This window comes from Canis lupus, chromosome 19 (assembly GCF_011100685.1).
Source record: "Canis lupus familiaris isolate Mischka breed German Shepherd chromosome 19, alternate assembly UU_Cfam_GSD_1.0, whole genome shotgun sequence".
In the NCBI taxonomy this organism is placed as follows: domain Eukaryota; kingdom Metazoa; phylum Chordata; class Mammalia; order Carnivora; family Canidae; genus Canis; species Canis lupus.
In genome coordinates this window covers 13,037,253-13,059,580 of record NC_049240.1, presented here as the reverse complement: position 1 = coordinate 13,059,580, position 22,328 = coordinate 13,037,253, and the positions used below count along the sequence as shown (strand labels likewise).

At 47.7% G+C, this 22,328-nt stretch overlaps 1 protein-coding gene across 19 annotated transcripts in view; it reads left to right on the top strand.

Annotated features, from left to right (window-relative positions):
• Window positions 1-737: 737 nt before the first annotated feature.
• Window positions 738-22,328, top strand: part of JADE1 (jade family PHD finger 1) — a 63,078-nt gene continuing 41,487 nt past the window's right edge. Inside the window, exons 1-3 of one of the 19 annotated variants that reach the window (XM_038564659.1) lie at window positions 14,672-14,828; window positions 18,471-18,648; window positions 19,661-19,738. In XM_038564659.1, coding sequence (XP_038420587.1) covers window positions 19,733-19,738 — 6 coding nt within the window. In that variant the 5' untranslated portion in view covers window positions 14,672-14,828; window positions 18,471-18,648; window positions 19,661-19,732. The other 18 variants (XM_038564648.1, XM_038564644.1, XM_038564654.1 and 15 more) reach the window with 18 other exon arrangements.

The following is a 22,328-nucleotide window of genomic DNA, read 5'->3' as shown; positions in this document are numbered from 1 at the left end:
ACGTCATCCCGATTCTCAACTCCCTAGAACTGTTACTACAAAAGAACTGTTTATTTTGCCATTCAGCCTAAAAATAAAACCTTTCACCTAGATCACACACTTTTTCTTTTAATAGTCACATATATATATATATATATATATATATATATATATATATTTTTTTTTTTTTTCTTCTTTCTGTGAAGAATTTCAAACTAAATCTGCGAGAATCCATTTCCAGGTACAAACAAGGAGATCGGACGAGAATCGCGACCGGGGCAGTTTGGAGGGGGGGATCTCAAAGCCCACCTTCCCGCCTGGAGACCCCCTGGAGAAGGTCCTGACTTGCAAGGGAAGCGAGGGGAGGGATCTCAAGGGCGGGACGGCGCCCCCCACCCTGCGGCCCGAGGCCCCGCCCCCGAGGCCCAGGCCCCGCCCCCACCCGCGGCCCCGCCCCCCGCGGCCCGAGGCCCGCGAAGAGTTAACGAGGGACGGAGCCCCCCGCGCGGCGGACTCCCGGCGCGCTCCCTCCGCCCTCGCGTCCCCACCCTCGCGTTCGGGCAAGGAGTAAAGTGCTCCCCCCTGTGGCAGCAGTGACCCAGAAAGGAGTTCGATTCGCACGGCCCCTCCTCCATCAGCCGCCGAACGCCCGTCCGAGAGTGCCTCCCTGCGCGAGGGCCGCGTGTGTGCGCGCCGGCAGAGCAGGGGCCCGCCCGGCTCCGCGCCCGCCCGCCCGCCCGCCCGCCCGGCTCCCCGCCCGCCCGCCCGCCGCGGCCCGAACTCATGCAGCGCGGAGCCGGCGGCGTGGAGCCCAGCGCCTCCGCCGAAGCCTTCCGCAGCAGGTAGGCGCGCGGGCCGCGGGGCGCGGGGCGCGGGGGGCGGGGGGCCGCGCGTGGGTCCGCGCGTGTCCGCGCGTGGGTCCGTGTGCGCGTCCCGGTACCGCGGCGGCGGCGGCGGCGGCGGCTGCAGGACCAGCCGAGAGGCTCAGCCATATTTGATGGTTTTGTTGCTCTGCTCGGGAGTTCTCGGGAGTAATTTAATGCCGAAGGTCGCTGCCTAGTGGAAATAATATAGTACGTCATTAATATGGCGCCAAAAGATTGGGTTCTCGATATGTAGCGAGCGAGGAGGGAGGGAGGGCCGGCCGCCGCCGAGCGCCGCGTTACTATCCCACCAGCAACTTGGGCATTGCCGGGGCGGGGGCCGGAGGAGGAGGACGAGATGGTTTTGGGATCCTGAGAATTGATCTGTGTTTGGATCAGTAAGTTGTATTATGATCCTTTTTCCAAAAAAAAAAAAAAAATTTTTTTTTTTTTTTTGCCGGGTGGGTGGGGGTGGTGGTGGCGCTGAAGACTTCGAGCTTTTCTTTTTTTTTTTTCTTCTTCTTCTTTCGGATTTGCGAAGAACGTGCGGTTTTCAGGTGAATCCTCCTTTACACGCGTGTAGGAGCAGAAGCCCAGTCTAGTTGGCTTTAGCGGATACACATTTAAAAAAAAAAAAAAGCCAAAGCGCATTAGGCTGCATGAAAGTGGAAAGCATAGTAGCAACTTGGTAGACAGATGGCAATGGCAGAACGCAGGTCCGCGTACATATATGAATCCGGAGTGTGTGTGTGACCGCGGCGGGCGGGGGGGGGCGACGACTGTATCTGTCCAGACGTATAGGTGTGTGTGTGTGTGTGTGTGTGCGCGCGCGTGTGTGTGTGTAGGTCCGTCTCGGCAGGGTGGCCGCGGCAGCCCTGGCGCTTGTCACCGCGTCACCACATGTCCAAAATATTCTGTGCATCAATGCAAGGGCAGGGAGCAGGGGGTGCAGGGACAGCTCGGCAGTCAGATCCTCCCAAATCGGGTTTCCAGGGAGCGGACCCTTTCACTCAAAGCGAGACTGCCTGCAAAGTGTAAAGCCCTTCACCGGTGAGCCCAGGAAGGAGTTGCCTCGGTAGAGCAAAGTACCGATTAACCGTGAACTTAAAGCGGATTGCAAACTGCAACCTTTGGCACCATCTGCAGACCGTGCAGACCGTGGGGGGTGGGGCCGCCTGGGCTTCGCTGCCTTCACCCGAGCGTGCGGCGTGCACCCCGGGACTGCAAGTTGCAGGAGCCCTTCGGTGCACGTGTCTGGTGCCTGTGAGTGTTTGTGAGTTGGGGGCTGTTGTTCGGAAGCCGGCAGGCTCTCCGGGTTGTTGGCGCTGGCTTGCAAATGCGGGAGAGGGATGGAATGTGGAATGTTGACCGGGGAACCGAATCCTGTCGGAACGGTCCCATTTGCTGGAGAAATTCGATCCCTTCCACCTCCTTCCCGCTCCCCCCCGCCCTCGCCCGCCCGCCCGCCCGCCCGCCCGCCCGCCTGCGGGCAGGAGGCGGGGCCGAGGACGCGGCTGCTGCTCAAAGTGGCGGAGCGCGGCGGCGGGAGGCAGGTGCACGGCACCCGCCAGTGGGGGTGCCTCAACTTCCGCGGGCGTTTAAATAGCAGGCTCTCTCCCCTCCCACCGGTAATAGGTGACCTGGCGGCCGAGGGCGGCGGGGGGAAGGGCCGGGGGAGCCCCGGGACCGAGCCTCCGCGGCACGTGGGCAGGTGCTGGGGGGGCCCCGGGGCCAACTTTTGTGGCCCGCCTCCGGCCTTGGGGCAGAGGCGGCTCCTGGTGGGAATGGGGGCGGGCGGCGGCCGAGGCGTCACCTAACGGTCCCGGGGGCGCCGCCGCGGGGCCGGGGTGGGGGGCTCCGGGGGCGGGGACGCCCGGCCCTCCGCGCCCGCGCCCGCGCCGCCCGCGCCCCGCACAAAGCCCGCGGCGCGGGGGCGGCCGCCGCGCCCCCGCCCGGGAGCGGCCCGAAGCCCGTCGCCGTCCCCGCGCCGATTCCGGCGGGCGGCCGCAGGCGTTTGTTTGTTGGTTCCGCGCCGCCTTCCTCGCCGGATGGCTTCCTGTGACAGAGGTGATCCACAGTTTCCAGAACTGTCTGGGGGCGGGAGCGGCCGCGGGAGCCGGAGCGGGAGCCGGAGCCGGAGCCGAGCCCGCCCGGGGCTGCTCGCCGCCGCCGCCTTCGCCGCCTTCGCCGCTCCCAGCTCGCGGCCGTTTCTCGCCGGCGCGGCCGCCGCGGCTCCAGGTGCCGCCCGGGAGGGACTCGGGGAGGGGACGGCGCGGCCGTTTCCAGCGGCGCAAGTGGCTTCTGGACGCGAGGGAGCGTTTGATTTGCAACTGGGGCCGAGCGGATTGGTGCAGCGGCGGCGGCGGGGCGGGAGGAGCGGCGGCGGGGGGGCGGCCACTTTCAAACGGAGAGGGCGGCGGCGGGGACGGCGCTGCGGAGGGAGCGGGCCCGGCTGCGCCACGAGAAGGTGTCATCGCTGCACCGGGGCTAATTCCGGCGGAGGTGCCGGGAGTTACTTTCCCCTCCTTCCGCGCTGTTGTTTCTGTCGCCTCGGGAGGAGGAGGCGGCGGAGGAGGAGGAGAGGAGAGGAGAGGAGAGGAGAGGCGGGAGGGCGGGCGGAGGGGGCGGTGCCGCGCGGAGCCGCGGCCCTGCGCACACCCGGCGGGCGGCGGGCGGCGGGCGGCGGGCGTCTGGGTGCGGGGCGGCGGCCCGGCTCCCCCGCAGCCCGGGGTCCCTCCCACGCGGGCGCCGCGTCCCGCCGCCTGCCCCGCCCGCCCCGCCCGCCCCCGGCTCCCCCTCCCCGGCTCCCCCTCCCCGGCTCCCCCTCCCGGACGCGCGGGGGCGGCCGCAGCCCCGGCGCCCGGAGAAGGCAGCGAGCAGACAAAAAAGCGGGCGATTTAAACGCGCCTTCGAAACCCGTTAGGAATGCGCCGTCCCCGGAGGCCGTTTGCGAGCGGCGGGGCCGGCCGGCGGCGACCCCAGCGCCCCAGGCCGCCCCGGGGCAGCTCCCCCGCTCGCCGCGAAGCCGCAGCTGCACGTCGGCCCCGACGACGGCCGTTCGGGGAAGCGGGAGCGCGTCGGAGGCTCCGCCGGTGGGGAAGGAACGCTTAGGGGCTCGTTTCCCAGAGGCTTTTACTAGGTGACCCCCCCGCCCCCGCCCCCGCCCCCCGCTTCCGGACGCTCCCTGTTGAAAGCCTGGCTCTGCGGCTCCTTGTAGCTCAAGGCTGTTTAGGATGTCTCAAGGCCCAGGAACTCGTTTCGGGGGACCGGGCAGCCCTTTCCCCGGAAGCCGGTTTCCTAGTGGTCCCGGTGGTTAGAGGGGACCGTGGGGCGTTGCGCTTTGCTCGGGTCGCCGCTGGTGGAGGCGCAGGGCCTCGCAGGGGAGAGGAAGGAAGAGTTCGTAGGACCCTGCTGGGACGCAGGCCTGACTCCGGGTGCAGTGCTCGTCGTAGAGCGGGCAGCACCCGTGGGGGGCAGAGGGTGTTTGGGGTGACCCTGCAGAGCGCACGTCTGCGGCCCAGAATTTTACTGCTTAGATTCCAAATATTTCCGACGACTTCTTGTTTGGTATTTGCTGGTCTTCCATAAGTTTGTGTATTTTTTTTTTTAAGATTTTATTTATTCATGAGAGAGAGAGGCAGAGACACAGGCAGAGGGAGAAGCAGGCTCCACGCAGGGAGCCCGACGTGGGACTCGATCCCGGGACTCCAGGGTCACACCCCGGGCTGAAGGCGGCGCCAAACCGCTGCGCCACCCCGGGGTCCCCAAGTTTGCGTGTTTTTATATTTATATATAAATTGGCAGTTTTGACGTCTACAGCAAATCGTTTGCAGCTAAGTGTACTGATTCCCCGTTTCCCCCTTCATTTTTCCATTAGGCAGACCTAAAGGGAGTTGCCTGACAAACTGTAGAACTTGAACTTGATTCTGCCCTAAGATCCTAGGCTGCTTTTTCTGTAAGGAAAGTTGGATGGGCTGCCACAGAAAATCTACCTATGACAAAGCTAGGTATATGTTCTTCTAAAAGGAAAAGAGGAGGGACTCCTGGGTGGCTCAGCGGTTGAGCGTCTGCCTTTGGCCCAGGGCGTGATCCCGGGATCTGGAATCGAGTCCCACGTCGGGCTCCCTGCATGGAGCCTGCTTCTCCCTCTGCCTGTGCCTCTGCCTCTCTCTCTCTCTCTCTCATGAATAAACAAACAAAATCTTAAAAAAAAATAAAAGGAAAAGAAGAAAGTCCATCATAACAGTTCCTCCTTTGTCCCATGACAGGGTTTTAGCCTATAATGAACCTTTTCGTCTTGTATTATTAAGGTTGAAAGAATAGCTATAGCCAGGAAAACTGAAAAATTAAGTGCGCTTGAGAGTGAGATGACGGGAAAAAACTTAGAGGAGTTTAAGGAAATGTTCTATTTTAAAAGGAACTGTTGCTTAGCTCAGAGGCTGGGGAAGGATTAGCTAAAAACTTGGAGAACTTGGAATAAGAGCAGATCTCCATGTGACTCGTTCATACTAGTCACTTAATAAATAATGATTTTTGGCTTTAAGGAGCCCTTAGTGGTTTAAAGTATTATTACAGAGGTGGTGTTGCACGTACATTGTTGGAAACTAGGAAATACGGGGAAGCAAATATCCAGAGATCACCACTGTATCACTTTATTGATAATTGTGCATATGTATATAGATTTTAATCAAAATGAGATCATACTATATATACAGTTCTATAAGGAGTGTCCCCCCCCCCCCAATCAGCCAGCTTGATAAATTCTCATCTTATTTGATACAGGGATATATTCAGATTTCCTCAGTTGGCCCTAAAGTATAACAGCAGCTTTATCTAAATTAATACTATCCAGCTGAGGATCATTTATTGCATCTGCTTATTTCCCATAGATAGTTTTTAATCTGTAGTTACTTTTTTGACAGAACCTTGGACATTGAGGAGTCAAACCTTTGGAATGAATCATGACTGGACTTCTATTATTTTTTTGATTTATTTTTTAAGATTTTATTTATTCGTGAGAGACACAGAGGGAGAGGCAGAGACATAGGCAGAGGGAGAAGCAGGTTCCATGCAGGGAGCCCGATGTGGGACTAGATCTTGGGACTCCGGGATCAAGCCCTGAGCCAAAGGCAGATGCTCAACCGCTGAGCCACCCAGGCATCCATCCCATGGACTTCTAAGAAGTAGGAAAATTAAAATAGCATTTTATTGTAATTTGAGTTTTAGGTTTGGAAATTGCTTGGAAAATGCTTTAAAGAAATTTGCTTAATGTATTTATCTGCAGGCTTGTTGGGAAAAGAATTATTGACTGTGTTTCAATACTGGGGTGGTTGGAATAAATAGACTTGATCTCAATCTGATCATGTCCTGTATCTAGGATTTGTCAGGAGTAAGGAATGGCACGCGAATGTCACAGTTCTGCTTGTTTTCCGTCCACGAAGCTCTTGCCTCCTGTAGTATTGTGGGACACCCATTACATCATTACAATTCAGTCTGTCAGAATATGTGTTAAAATCCCAGGGTTCCCACAAGGTTAATGAAATAGACACTGGCCAGTACGTCTTGCTTTTTTTTATTTGGGTTTGCATCAAAAAGTTTGGCTCAGTTGTTCAAATAGTTATACCAGTGTTAAGCTTCATTCCTGCCCTTCCTTTAAGTTAAAATATTACATTAGCACAACGTTGAGCAATACACAATCAAGAAAGTTTCTTATTTTTAAAAACGTTTTCTAATATAGGGTCGCTTTGCTTGGAGTTTTTCTTAGTATCAGAAACCTGGTTGGGGAAAAAAAAAAAAAAAGAAACCTGGTGGGAACCTTAATTGGAAAAGTTTTAATTCCTGAAAACATCCGTTATTTCCTTGAAAGTTTTACTGTTCAGTCCATTTTCTCCATTTTCAAGATCTTGCAGCAGTTTACGTTATCTATGTATTTAGTTTGAACCATTAATATTTTTATTACTTGCAGTATCTGATATTTCAGAAAGCTTGAGACTTTTTTGAGAGTTTATTGTCATTTGCCTGGTATACTTGTATAAATCTGTTTATGTGATCGTGAGCGGTGTACGTTTTGATATTTTTGCAGTTGGTGTACTCTGATGGAGTCAGTTACCCTGCAGTCCTTAAATATGCCAGGGTGGCCTCAGAGGGCCTTTTTACCTTTGAGTGGAAGTGGCATCTTGTCTGCAAGTTTAGCTTAAGAGTCAGAGTGTCCTGAGTCCACAGACAAAATCTAGTCTAAGAGGATATTGCTCCTGACTCTGGCCGTGTTATTGTGGCCTTATCTGGCCTAGGTCCTGAGTTGATTACTAAGGATGTCTTTCTTCACCTGAAAGCAACAAAAATATTGCCAGATGTTGACTGAAAAGCTTGGTTACTGGGGAATTTCCATTCCATTTTACTCTAGATTCGTGGTATATAATGTGCTCTTAACAGGCATTCAGGAACAAGCTTTTGGTCACTCTAAAACCAGTCCAGTATTTAGTTTTTGCTTTTGGTTTTCCGAAGTAGAGTCAAAACATTATTAGGTGATTGAGGACAGTCCAAGTATACGTTCATTTTTTTTTTTTTAAATTTTTATTTATTTATGATAGTCACAGAGAGAGAGAGAGAGAGAGAGAGGCAGAGACACAGGCAGAGGGAGAAGCAGGCTCCATGCACCCGGAGCCTGATGTGGGATTCGATCCCGGGTCTCCAGGATCGCGCCCTGGGCCAAAGGCAGGCGCCAAACCACTGCGCCACCCAGGGATCCCGTATACGTTCATTTTTAAAACCTTGGGTTCTTCTGAGCTTGTATTTTGAAGGAATTAAACCACAATATTTATTCTGTTTTAAAAGCACTAACAATTGGTAGTAGTGTATATATGTATATGTAGTACTATTATTTAATGTTTGCACAGATTTTATTAAATCTCATGACAGCTTCTAAGACAGTTTCTTTGCACTGATTTTAAATGACGATTTCAGTGGTGAGAGTCCAAACTGAAGAATAAAAGGAGTATTTTTTTTTTTCCTTACTGCAGAGTTAAGGAGCAAGAATTGGCAAGGGTAACAAGTCGCTGGAGTTGGAGTCGAGTTGCATGGTTTGCTTTGGTTAACACAAGGTATACTAAACATGATTTAAGATTTTTTTTTTAAGATTTATTTATTTATTCATGAGAGAGAGAGAGAGAGAGAGAGAGAGGCAGAGACACAGGCAGAGGGAGAAGCAGGCTCCATGCAAAGAGCCCGACCCGGGACTTGATCCCGGGTCTCCAGGATCATGTCTTGGACTGAAGGTGGTGCAAAACCGCTGAGCCACCGGGACTGCCCTAAGATTTTTTTCTTGATTGTGCATGGTCATCCTTGTAAGCATCAGTTATTTCAATGTTGAAGTATAATGAAGCACTTAAGATGTGGAGGCTGAGTACTGGTGGCTTGTAATTTTTTTTGTTTTTTTTTTTTTTTTGTTTTTTTTTTTTAAGTGAAAGACCCTTGAAATCTGAGACCTGTGGAACCTCTCTCCCAGAAAACTCAGGTTGCACTTGTGTGTCATTTCAGGGATTTAGGGGATGCATTTAAATGTATTGTAGGAGGGGTGCCTGGGTGGCTCTGTTGGTTGAGCATCTGCCTTCAGCTCCTGGTTGGGGTCACTTGGGGTCTCTTGAGGGTCTCAGGGTCCTGGGATTGAGCCTCGCATCAGGTTCCCTGCTCAGTGGGGAGTCTGCTTCTCCTCCTCCCTCCTACCTTCTGCTCCTGCTCTATCTCAAAGAAACAAAACAAAACTAAACTAAAAAAAATGTATTATTGGATTCCAGTTTAGTGTTTACATTGTGGTGATTTCTTTTTATGATCGCTCTGATCCTTTGCATCACCGATAACCATGTATTGTTAAAAATGCCAGTCTTGAACATTTTTTTCTTTCTTTTTTTTTTTTTTTTGCCTACCAGATAAGCTTGTTAGAAGTTTTCATAATTTGGTGTATACTGGCTCCAAGTAGGAGTCTCAGGGGTTTGAGAAAAATTCACAGGTTTCTAGACATGGCCTTTATTATTTTGCTTAAAGCATCCCTGCCGCCCTTCTCCCGTCTGAGTCTTACCTGTTTTAGTTAAAAAAACTTTTTTGTGTTTTTAAGTTTATTTAAAATTTATTCATGACAGAGAGAGAGAGAGAGAGAGGCAGAGACACAGGCAGAGGGAGAAGCAGGCCCCACGCAGGGAGCCGGACGCCGGACTCGATCTTGGTCTCCAGGATCACACCCCAGGCCGAAGGCGGTGTCAAACCACCGGGCCACCCGGGCAGCCCTAGTTAAAAAACTTAAACAAGTGATTTCTGATTCTTAACTTTGTAAGCTGTAAGGCACTTGTTTGCCCAGGACCTGGTCATTGGTTCACATTTCACTAAACATGCGTAATACTAGTTTATAAACGTGCTATGTTGATTTGTAGCAGAGATCAGTAAACTCTTTGCAGAGAGGGCCAGATAGTAAATATTTCAGGCTTTGTGGGCTTCTTGAAACTGTTGAACTTTGCTTTTCTAAGTGTGAAAGTAATCACTGAACAAAAGGTAAATGAATGATGAACATGGCTGTGTTCCAGTAAAACTTTATGGATAGTGAAATTTTGAATTCTGTATAATTTTTGTGTGTTATGATATGTACTTTTGACCCCTCCCCCATTTAAATATGTAAACCATTTTTAGTTCTGGGGCTGGACAAAAACAAGCTGTGAAACTTTGATTTATAGTGAGACTCCGCATTATCTGGTCTGCAGATTATTCCTGTTGGGGCTAAGTTACTTTCTGGTAGGAACCTGAAAAAAGTGGAAATCAGAAGTTTGCCTGATAAATACCACATGCAGAGGGACTTTGCTAGTCTGAGGGCTGTGGTTCTTAACTCATCGGTTCTTAGATCCCCTTTGAGGATAGAATAAATAACATTGGGCCCTTGTGTACCTGGGAAAGCATACCTAGGTAGTTACACCCTCCAAAGGGGCCAGGCTAAGAAGCTCTGTGTAAGGGAGTACGCGTTATAAACTGGAGTTCCTACAGAGGGAGGTAATGTCCCTCCAAGTAGGCTACATATGTCCTACCAGTCAGAAGAAGCTAATGCTCTGTTCTGAGGACTCCTAACCCCGTGGTTAGTGCTCAGAAAACCTACTAGCACATTCTCCTTCTAGCTCTACCTTTTGTATGCTCCACCAGGCAGAATGGAATGGCATTTACAACTGTCTTCATAATAGCTTGCCAGGAAACCCTGTTTTAGTTTCTAAGTTAACAGACTGTTTTTCATTGATTATATTTTTAGTTGGCTGCTTCCTCATAATACATGGTATGTGGCCTTAATCTCCTGGTTAACATCTTTCTAAATCACAGGTGTCCAGTAGGGGAGAAGCCTATGGTCGAGGCACCTGGGAAGAGGTGGCTGGTACTGGAATTGACCACTCACCTTGGGAACTGATCTTTAATTTGGGGATTGGCTTTGTTTTAGGTTTGTGTGTCTTTGCTCATGCTACTTAACCTATCTAGAATTCAGTGTACACATCTTTAAAATTAGGAAGAGTGGATTAAATGGTCTCTGAAATGTTTTCTAGCACTGCAGCCATTATTTTATGGGTTTCTTTTGGGAAGACTGTAGACCCAGTCCATGGGGTGAGACTCTTTTTCAGCCTTAAACTTAGAATACTTTTCCAGACCTTGTTGCTGGGTTTTGAGACCATCTTTACATATCAGTGACCATAATAATAAAACTTCGACAATTATAATGAAATGTTTGTTTTCGTAGGTAACTCAGATGGTATGTAAAGGCAGTTTTTATTAAGTGTGCTATCTAGGTATTCTAGTATACATTTGGCGTCTTTCCTTTTTAACAGTACTTTAAGAATTTTTGGTGACTTAACATTGTTAGTGGTAACTGATAGTTTCTGACAACCAGCTATAATCAGGGAACAAAGTTCCTCAAAACAGCTGCATTTCAATCTGTGCACAGTGTAATTGTCATTAACTGGTTGAGTCTGGTTTCTGCAGAAGCTGCTTTGTATATCCTGTATAAGAACATCTGGTTTAAGCATTTAAAAATCTTTTAAAATTACCCTGTAGACACTTTGCATTTATTGACCTATTCTTCGGTGGGTAGAATAAGGGTTTGTAGACTTCTTTCCATCCCTACCACTTACCATGGTTCATCCAGAAATACCTCCGTTAACATTTGGTTTTTCTTAAGTGTTATCCTTCAGTGGAATTTTAAACTTTGACCTGTGTGTGTGTGTGTGTTCTGTAAATTAGAATTTGGTTCAGAGACCTCAGGGCAGACTGGAACACAACTTCTAATTTCAATGAGTATTTTAGAGGGAGGAAAAAAAGAACACTTTTTCCCTGGTAAATTGTCAAAAAAAAAAAAGTGTATAAAGAGGGGTTAGACACATGGGGCAAATAGGTTTTATCTCCTAGAATTCTGACTGAGTGGTAGCACTGTGTTAAGGAGGATTCTGAAGTCATGTCTGGTCTTGTGGAGAAGAATGACCTAATTTATTAACCATGCCTGCTATGGGTGGAGGAAATGGCCTATTTGTTAGCCATCTCTGGAATGTAGCTTTTTTTTTATTTTTATTTTTTTCCAAAATAGTAGTAGTCGTGGAATGGCTAAGAAGTGGAATGTTTATTCTTTAAAGATAGTTTAAACCTTCCTTTTCCTGTCTGGGTTAGTTTTTTCTATTCTTACTGCATATATATATTTTTAAAAGATTTTCTTAGATTTATGTGTGTGAGAGAGAGAATGAGCTGGGGGTAGGAGGGGCAGAGAGACAGGGAGAAGCAGACTCCGCACTGAGCAGGGAGCCTGACATGGGGCTTGATCTCTGGACTCCAGGTTCATGACCTGAACGGGAAGGCAGACACTTAAACCGGCTGAACCACCTGGGTGCTCCTTACTGCATATATTTTTAGTGACCAGTTACTGGTAATGGTTGTTCTGTGTTTTGAAAACTTTTGCTTTTAAGTAAATACTGAGTGGGTGATAATAGTATTTTATAGTATTATCCTATTACCTTTTCTACTTTTTTCTTTCTGTACTATTCCATCAAACATTCCTTAGAAGGCAGACCTAAGCCTTTGGTACCTGGTACCTCATCTTAGGAAGGGGGTGGGGTCTACATAGTTTTTGATGGCTACTTATTTTAGACTGGTGCTTTGCATGGGACTCAAAAATTGTGCTCCCAGGGTCTTCTATATATGGTGAGCAGTAGGGAAGAAAGGTTTTGGATTTTAAATCTTTACTACTATTTAATCTTTACTATTACAAATGTAGGGCGGGATGGGATGATAGTTAAGCAACCAAAGTCATAAAATGTCAGAAAGACGAGTTCCCAGCCCATTCTATATGAAGACTTTGATTACATTTCTCAGAAATAAACAGCATTATTAATATCCTTTATATTTTTCCATGAATATGCAGGCAATTGGTGCTAATATAGATTTTCTTCCTTTGTCCCTTTTATATGCAAATGGACCTGTATTTCAGCCCCCCTCCCCTGCAGTTTGCTTGTGTTTCTTAATATGTCTTTGGCATCTTTCCATATCTGAGCATATAGACCTAACAAAAAACTTGTGAGTAGGTAGAGGTAGGGATAGAAAGGCCATGGTGACCGACTGCCTTCATTGTTTAGGTGTAAATTCCTTTATCCTCTACTGGGGGAAGGTAAATAAATTCTAAATATACATGATTGGAATATTTTGTCATAGCTGCTCTTCAGTTGCTAACTCCGGAGTCCGTGATTACAGAGAACTATTAGGGTTTGATTGTTTTTAGAGCTCCTAAGCAGGGGATTGGATTATTTACAAATTTGCAAATGGGAGCTGCTTCTGATTCATTTAGAATCAGTCAAATTTATAAATTCTTTAAAAAATTGAAAAATATTTTTATTGACTTTCAAAGGCAGAGTTTTTACAAATAATTTATTAAGAATTTGCAGTGAATTAATGTGTTCCAGCACTCAGGCTTTGTTAGTAATGTCTGTAGGAGTAAATATTATAGTCATGATTATCTGGTCAGTTATCTTTTGGGAGAGGTGGTTATTTATTGCTAATATAAAAAACTCTTTTCCACCGAATATTTTCAAGTGTGACATTTTTTTTTAAATTTTTATTTATTTATGATAGTCACACAGAGAGAGAGAGAGAGGCGGAGACATAGGCAGAGGGAGAAGCAGGCTCCATGCACCAGGAGCCCGATGATATGGGATTCGATCCCGGGTCTCCAGGATCGCGCCCTGGGCCAAAGGCAGGCGCTAAACCACTGCGCCACCCAGGGATCCCCAAGTGTGACATTTTTGAAAAGGCTGTATAGTAGCTTGGGCAGCATTTTTTTAAAAAACAGATTTTGATGTATGGCATTATAAATGACATTTTTAACAGTTCCCATTTTGGGGGTTTGAAATATTTGGACAAGGTTAAAACTTTAACACTTAAGATCTAAGCAGTTTGTCAATTAAATCAGATATATGACTACTACTTAAAATTTTTTTTATACCATTTATAACTCTTAGCTTAAAGTGAGGAAGCTGGATTTGAGTTATAGTCACACTAGTATTTTTAGACTCTCAGTGAGCATAGGAATTAGATAATGTTGCCACTTTGAAAACTGAGCAGTTAGTGTTGTCTTTAAAAACAGGTAAGAAACCAGCTGGATTTTCTTTCATACTCCTTTAGGGAAAAGAAAATTACTATGAAGTATAGGTCATTATTCTATTTGGATACCTTGTTACATACCTACTCCACAGAAGATAAGAAAGTGACCTATTAAGAAAATGGAAGTTTTTTAATGGGAGGTTATTCAATGATTAATAATTTAGGAATCAAAGTATCAGTTACATAATGTTTAAAAATAATATCCAAATTGTATGAATTTAGCAAACAAAGGAAGTAGCTCATTGTAAAATACATTTTATGTATAGATAACTTGGTGTCTGAAAATATTCTTTATATATATTTTTATGTTATACCTTTCCTAAGTACATTTTTAAATATAGTACAGATTAACAGATTAGATTAATTTTGCTAGAAAATGGAAGGACACCGGTAAATTTAAAAGTAATATAACAGAGGGATCCCTGGGTGGCACCATGGTTGAGTATCTGACTCTTGGTTTGGGGGGTGCGGGGGTGGGTGGAGATCCGAGCCCCGCACTGCTCTGCTCAGGGGGGCAGTCTGCTGGAGAGTCTCTCTCCTCCACCCTCTGCGCCTCCTGCAGCATAGCATGCTCGCTCTCTCTTTCAAAAATAACAAATCTTTAAAAATAATATTATGGAAGTAATTACAGTTAAAGGTCAATTAGATATTAAAGTGAAAGCATCTCATTCTATAAAGCGGAGTGAGCATAATGTGCACTTGGTGTATGAAAACTCGGTCATTCATCGATAGGTTATTTTAATACATAGCATTATGTGTAGGTGATAACTTAGAGAAGTAGTTCGAGGTGTTTGAATACCTTCTAGAACTTCGTTAGTGCGAAATAAGTAAGAATGAAACATAATGGATAAAATAGATACTTTGAGGAGGAAACCTCACTTCCTGCATATGAGGCATAAGATAATTAAAATCCCTAGGGTGATTATAACTTCTTATATAACCGCAGAGTTTATGGCCTGTTGAATGGTCCCTGTTCTGCCACAGAGAGTAATTCTAATAGCTGGACGGTTTGTTTTCCTCAAATCAGGCCCTCTTTCCCAGGATAGCATTGAATAAACATCGTCAAATTCTTAATCATCATTTTATTCTTTTGTAAAACCCCTTCACTCCTTATCCCTGAGGTCATTTCTCATTCTTTCTTCCTTAGAATCACATACCAGTCATGCCTCCCTGGGACCACACCCAGGTCACTGAACTTGTTCTCTTTGGCAAATTCCTGAGCCACCTTGGGGATGGATGGATTCCTTCAGCTAATGGCTGCTCTTCTGGCATGCTGAGGTTTTTGCCCCCAGTTTCAATCTAAGGACAGTTGAATTTCAAGGTTTTGAGGTACCTTGCTTTCTCATTTATGTATCCCGTATCCCTCCATAATCCATGAGTGGTAATCCTATAGCCTTTATAGCAGTTATCCCAGTGGAGCTACTTGTCTAGTTACTTGCTTATTACTGTATGTGTATGTTCCCTTGGGCCATTCCTTATTTTGTTTACCATATCTTGGGTATCTAATTCAATACAAATTTAATCGAATTAATAGTTAATCCACTAGTTTTAGCCTGTGTGAAGAGAAGATTGAAGGAAAGTGATTTGCATGTAATGTCAATAAGGATTGTGATATAATGGTGCCTATGCTTCCTGAGGAGATGGTGTTCTGTGCAGCCACCACAAGTATCTGACCCGCCCTTCCCTGCAGTGGAGATGCCAAAGGATTGTCACTGGCCAGATCCAATCACGACCTCCTCTGACTTGGCCTTTCCAGGCAATGTTCCTACTATAATCAGGCATCCTAGGGACACCTGGGTGGCTCAGCAGTGTGTCTGCTTTCAGCTCAGGGCGTGATCCTGGAGTCCTGGGTTCGAGTCCCACATCCGGCTCCCTGCTTGGAGCCTGTTTCTCCCTCTGCCTCTCTCTCTCTCTCTCTCTCTCTGTGTCTCTCATGAGTAAATAAATTTAAAAATCTTTAAAAAAAGTAATCAGGCATCCTAGATATTCTTCCTCTTTTTGGACACAAAGTCCCAAATGCCTAATAATTAGTATTTTTATCTGCCTAGCTGTTCTGCTTCTAATGGTGAATGGACACCTTCTTATGGTGAGTGGACACTCCAGGCTCCTGTAAATTGCATCACTTTGAGTCTGTTTTGATGAAATCAGGTAGAATGTTTGGGTGAGGACTGAATCCAGAGTTCTGGGTGCATCTTCTTGTAGCTGCCCTGTGAGGGTATGTTTTGCTCAGGATCCTCTCCTTGGTGTCTTTATTTCATATTTAATTAAAGAGGATCTCTGTTCTCAAGAACTCTATAAATTTCTAGAGACCCATGTGGAACATTGAAATGATGATGCAAAGCAAGAATTGATTATTAAAATAACACATTGAGGGGCAGCCCGGGTGGCTCAGCGGTTTAGCGCCGCCTTCAGCCCAGGGCGTAATCCCGGGGTCCTGGAATTGAGTCCCCCATGTCAGGCTCCCTGTGTGGAGCCTGCTTCTCTGTCTGCCTGTGTCTCTGCCCCCCCCCCCCCCCCCCCCGGTCTCTCGTGAGTAAATAAACAAAAATAAAATAAAATAACACCTTGAAACCGGGTGAAAAGGTTCATGAAATGAGCTGAACAGAATGTAAGTGCTTCTAATGGGAACGGTGGGCCATGCTTAGTGGCTTTGCACTGAGCCCCGGGAAGAGGTGGGATTGGGGGGTAGGGAAAACAGGGCAAAACAGCATCAGCAGACGCTGAGTGTGGAAAGAGGCCTGGCCCAGCAGAGGCGCAAGCCCAGTCACGGGGGGAGATGTTCGGAGATGTGCTTGGGTAAGGTTGCCAGGGGCCAGGTTGGACAGCTCGGGTAAGGTTGCCAGGGGCCAGGTTGGACATGTTTGTAAGTATGTAACAGAGGGCCGGATTTGCGTAGGAAATGACAGAATGACTGGATGTGGTCACCTATTCAAGAGGATTGTAGGCAGTGGAAGGGAGGTGCTTAAAGCTATGCAGATACAGGTGTTGGAAAGACAAATCTACGGGCAAAGTTAGGGAAACTTGAAAGACTCCTACCTTCTGAATCAGTAAGACTTGACAACTGGATAAAAGGTAAAAACGGATGTATATTAGTAAAGAAGTAAGCAAATAGTAAGATTCTGGAGGTGAAGATGCTGTGCAGAGTAATATGGTAGGTTACATGTATGTTATAGTACCTTGCTTTGCCCAAAATGTTGTGCTGCCACTTGGCTACCTCCCCTTTGTTCTTCAAGACTCTGCTCAGGGAACTTTTCCATCAACCTCTGTTCTACAGAGCTTTGTGCATACAGCTGTCAGGCACTAACCATTATGTAATCTCTGTTGACTTGTCTGTTTCCTCAGCTGGAGTTCCATGAGGTCAGGAACCGTTCTTTTCCTCCAGCGCCTTCTGGTAGATTAGGGATTTACATGTTCATGGGATGCATTATACAGGCTCTTATATCTTGTTGCTATCTCTGAGTGTTGGGAGTTTTAAGTAATTGTTACTTAATTCTGTCCTTGAGATAATGATCAGCCATGCCCTAAAAGAGTCAGCAAAGGTAATGATGAGGAGGGCCCTCTCTTTTCTCACACCGGCTTCTATTGGACAGTTGTTTGAAGCGTACAACCACTGTATTGTGTATCTTAAAGATCCTAACATGTACTTTGATTTCGTGATACAGCAAGTAACCCCAGGTGAGATAGACCAGACCAGCTTGATGTCAAGGTTTAAGCACATCCGAGCCACAGAGGAAATTCTGTGCAGTAACCCCCATTACCATGCCAGGATCCCTGGAGAAGTACAGTATAGCATTCTCAATTGTCCTTTCTTCTCAAGGTCTTTCAGGGTGGTTGAAAATGGAGTTCATTAGGAGGAAAATACTATTTTTATTCTTTCACTTGTGTAATTTTGCTTGAGAGAGCGTGTGTTTAGGAGCATCATTCCATTTTGGCCAATGCTTGCGTTTTTCATTTAGTGACTGTTGATCTGGGTGTTTACTCTGGGAGTTGTGTTTGAATGTTTGGGTTGGGTGAGGACTGGAGGCTGAAGGCTAGGAGGAAGACCTTTTTTTTTTTTTTTAAAGATTTTATTTATTCATGAGAGGGACAGAGAGGCAGAGACACAGGCAGAGGGAGAAGCAGGTTCCATGCAGGAAGCCTGCTGGGAGACTCAATCCCGGGACTCAGAAGATCACGCCCGAAGGCAGCTGCTCTCCACTGCTGAGCCACCCAGGTGTCCCTGCACACCCTTACTTTTAAGGAATTCCTTTTTAGATAGCTTACCCTCCCTCCTTCCTTTTTTAAAGCTCTTTGGTGTAAATAGGTTTTGGAGACCTGAAGCTATTGTTAGGAATGAGTGGTCCTTGCTTTTCTCTTTTCTCCTTGGGCCTCCTGTTGGAAAGAGAGCAGGACTGCCCTCCCTGGAAGGTTGGAGGAGTGTTAAGCTGTCATTAGTTGGTGTTTTTGGCATGTAGTGACAGGGCAGGGAAGACAGTCCTTCCAAGTGGGGAGTTGGCCACAGGTGTTTGTTGGCCGTGGAAGCTTCTGACTGGAATGGGCCTGCCTGCCCCAGGCCAAGTTCTGGATTGCTTGAGTGTTACTTACGGGTGAATGGGGCGGGTGGGTTCATTGTAGGACTGTGACCCTGCTCCAAAGTATGAAACCCTAGCCTGAAGATAGCCCATGGCCCAGATCACAACTCGTGTTTGGGCTGCCACCTGGTAAATTCTTTCGTTAATGGTTTTTGAAGAATTCATTGGTAAACAAAAAACCAAAAACCTTAACTGGTGAGTGTCTCAGAAAGAAAATATCAAGTATTAGAATTATAGATCAGGGGCCTGAGTATTTTAGTGTATCCATGTAGGTCTGTTTGATAGGTGGGAACAGACTTTATTGTATGATGTGTTTTCTGCTTTTTTTGGTCAGCTCTTTTATAGGTCCATTTTAGAGTAGAGCTTTGAGTTTCTAATTTTCTGTCTTGTTCCAATACAGTGGTTCTCCACATTTTGATCCACAGCATTCCTGTGCACCATCCTGTGAAAAACCTACCGCAGTGTAATGCTGCGATTCCCAGTGAGGGGGAGCTTGGGATGTACTTTCCGTGAGGGGCTGAGTGGGTACTTCTGACAGTGAAAAGCCCTCCTCCCTCATTGGGATTCATTGCTTTGCGGTAAGATCACATTCCTAAGTATGTCAAGGGGATCAGTAATTTCACTTTGGAAAAGCTTTTTGGATTTCTTTAAAGAGCCGCCTGTGTGAATATGACCGGGGAATCGGTCTTTATAATCTTGGTCCACTGTCCTCTTTCCTGAGTAGAGTCTTTCTCTTACCTGGTGATGCTGGAGGCCTGTTACCACTTGGAAGGAAAGGAGTCAGCAAGGTGGGCCGGGTGTCTGGCTGGGATAGGTTGGACCAGGCTGTAAGGAGTTGGGTGAAATGCGTGAAATGTAGTGAAATTGGATTTGGAATTCCCAGCTCCTGCCCACAGTATGACCTTGGGCAAGTTGCTGCTTGAACTTCTTTTGGCTTCAGTTTCCTTTTGAGTGAAGGAGAGGGGGCTGTATCCGATAATGTCTGGTCCCTTCCTCTTGTAGCTGTGAATGCTGCTGAGGGTTTGGAGATAGCTGGAGGAGATATTTACTTTCCTAATACCCCATTTATTTTGTTCCTAGAACTCCAGGTTATTTGGCTTTTAGGATTATTTTAGCAAAATTTGCCTGAGAAGCATAATCATGCCCAGTGCAGTGTAAATATTCACACATTCAGGCACAGCCTCACTCCCCATCCCCCATATACACACGTAAAATATGAATCTGTCTGTAGTGAGGAAGCACTGTGCTCATTGCCGCGGGTTTTTTTCTGCAGTGCTTGCCGCCAGTCAGCTAAAAAGACTCCTGGAGTAGTTGTAGTGATAATGTCACTGGAACTAGAGAGAAACCTGGCACCTTTGGGAGACCTACTGATACGTGACTTCTCTACCCCTCCCCCTCCTTTTTAAACCTGTTCTGTTAATGATTGCACCTAATTATGTATCTTTGGTCTTTTTACTGTTTACAATTCAAATGCTACTTAAAGCCGATTGTTTGCTTTTGTGTGCTGTAAATCCTGGGCTGCCATCTGAAGCACAACTTGATGATTGTGTATTATCATCTTGGGTTAAGTGCTGTCTCATTGCTTTGCAGGCTGCCTGCTGTTTCCCGGGGAGATCATGAAACGAGGTCGCCTTCCCAGCAGCAGTGAGGATTCTGACGACAATGGCAGTAAGTCCTGCTTTGTTGTTCTTGGAGCCTACCCGGGTTTGGGTCAGTGTGAAAACATGATTTTTTAATGTAATGCTTTAAATAGCTGAGGCCCTTCACATATCAGGCAGGTCAGAGAAAGCCAAGGCCTAGAGACATCACATGTGAGTGTGATACTCCAGGTCTGTAACCCCGTCTTTCTGGTGAGGTTGACTGCAGGTGGGCATTCCTCAGGCTTCTGGTGTGTTATCCAAGGATGAGTAATCCAGTTTTAGAAGTCACTGGTATGTCTGTTTTTCCTAAACATCATTTATGGCATTTAGAGTTGCTATTTATGAAGAGGGGACTTAATTGAAGCCAGTTAATTATCGACTAGTCCAGCCTGATACAGAGGGAGATTGAAGACTGCTTAGTGTATGTGAAAATATTAAGCATCGGTTTTCAGTAAGTCGTGGGGTCCGTGCTCTTCACTTGATTTTGAATGTGACTGTATTTAATACTACTGCTGTCTGCATCTCTGCTCTCTGGCATCCTCATGTTTTCACAGTACAGCTGAGAACCAGAAGTTAGTTGGCTTCCAGGCACTCAAAATAAATGTCATACAAGCTTCTGTGTATTGAGAAGCTAACATGCTACTTGAAGAGCTCCTCTCAGATAATGAGGAAATTTTGTACCTAGCACAGTGCCTGAGCTCCAGCCCCTTAGCTTATGTTTTATATTACAGATTAAACTCAGGAAACCTGCTTGCTCTACTGCATGATGGGAAAAGTATCAGGCCCGCTTTCAAGGAACTCAGACCTACATGAAATCCAGTTTTGACCACAAAGTCATTAGGGGAGAATAGAGGTGTCTTTTTCATGCTTGGTGGAAATGTATATATGCGGGCACAAATTCAGAGAACAGAAGGGGCTGGGGAAATGCAGGATTGAGATTTGGGCAGTTCCTGAAGGAAGAAATAGTTATTAGGCAAACAGGACTATTTTTTAGGTTTCTGGTCGAGCACAAGCTGTAAGTTAGCACAGCTTTGCAGCTGAAGGTGGCCACACTGAGAAGTGTAGGGGAGGGGCCCGAAGCATGAAGACTGAGACCTCAACGTGGCACCCTGGGTGGGAGAGAACTCCACGTGGCTCTGGGTTGGGAGCCTCCGGTGCAGGCATGGCGTGGGCATGGGGAGTGGTGGCAGAGTTCACCACTCCCCATGGGCATGGAGCAGTGGGGATGCGGTCACTGGGCGGGGTAGGGGGTGCATGGGCATGGAGCAGTGGGTGCGCAGTCATGGGGGGGTGCATGGGCACGGAGCAGTGGGTGTGCAGTCAGGGGCGGGGGCGTTTGGGGTGCACGGTCATGGGCAGGGGCGGTCACGGAGCAGTGGGTGTGTGGTCACGGAGCAGTGGGTGCGCGGTCACGGGGCAGTGGGTGCGCGGTCACGGGGCGGGGGGCAGTCACGAGGCAGTGGGTGCGCAGTCACGGGGCGTGAGGGGGGCGTGTGGGGTGCGCAGTCACGGGGCGTGAGGGGGGCGTGTGGGGTGCGCAGGCACGGGGCGGGGGCCGAGTCGTGGCGGCGAGTCGTGGCGGCAGAAGGGCTGTCGGTACCAGGTCGGTGCCAAGATAAGCACCGAGGTAAGCGTGGCAAGAGCCCAGGGCCTGCTCGGCAGACGGGAACGGAGCAGACGGGAATGGAGCAGCTGGTGCCAGGCCCCGGGGCAAGAGTTAGCCGGTGCGGGGGATGCGGGAGATGCGATGCGGGAGATGCGATGCGGGAGATGCGATGCGGGAGATGCGATGCGGGAGATGCGATGCGGGAGATGCGATGCGGGAGATGCGATGCGGGAGATGCGATGCGGGAGATGCGATGCGGGAGATGCGATGCGGGAGATGCGATGCGGGAGATGCGATGCGGGAGATGCGATGCGGGAGATGCGATGCGGGAGATGCGATGCGGGAGATGCGATGCGGGAGATGAGATGCGGGAGATGAGATGCGGGAGATGAGATGCGGGAGATGAGATGCGGGAGATGAGATGCGGGAGATGAGATGCGGGAGATGAGATGCGGGAGATGCGGGCAAGGTACTGCAGTCCCCACCCCTGGTGGGGCCCTTGGGAGTGCCTTTTGAGCGTCCGTGCACGGCCTTCAGTACCTGTTTTTCTGTTTTTAGGCTTTTTTCTCCTGGTGGCAAAAACCTGCTGAAATATTTCTTTCTGCCCCCTGTGGTGCTCATCAGAGTGTCCTCAGGAGTCCTAAGTACTCAATAAATGCTTGCTGTTTGTTCCAATACACAATTTTGTCTGACAGCAGCTGTAAAAAAGTTTTGCTTTTTTAGTTTCAGAATTAATCAGAAGAAGGTTTCATGAATTACTTTCATATACTAAAAATAAAAATGCCTAATACAAGGTTTAATATTTTTTGGCATTGAGCAACAGGTTTAGGCTCCCTCTGTTTGCCCTCGCTGCTGCTTCATTTCCTCCCTGAGAGCCAGGTTTGAAAAGGTTCTTGTGGAGGCACCTGGCTGACTCAGTCCGTAGAGCGTGTGACTTTCAATCTTGGGTTGTGAGGTTGAGTCCCACATTGGGGGCTACTTAAAATCTTGAAACATTCATCTGGAACGTTTT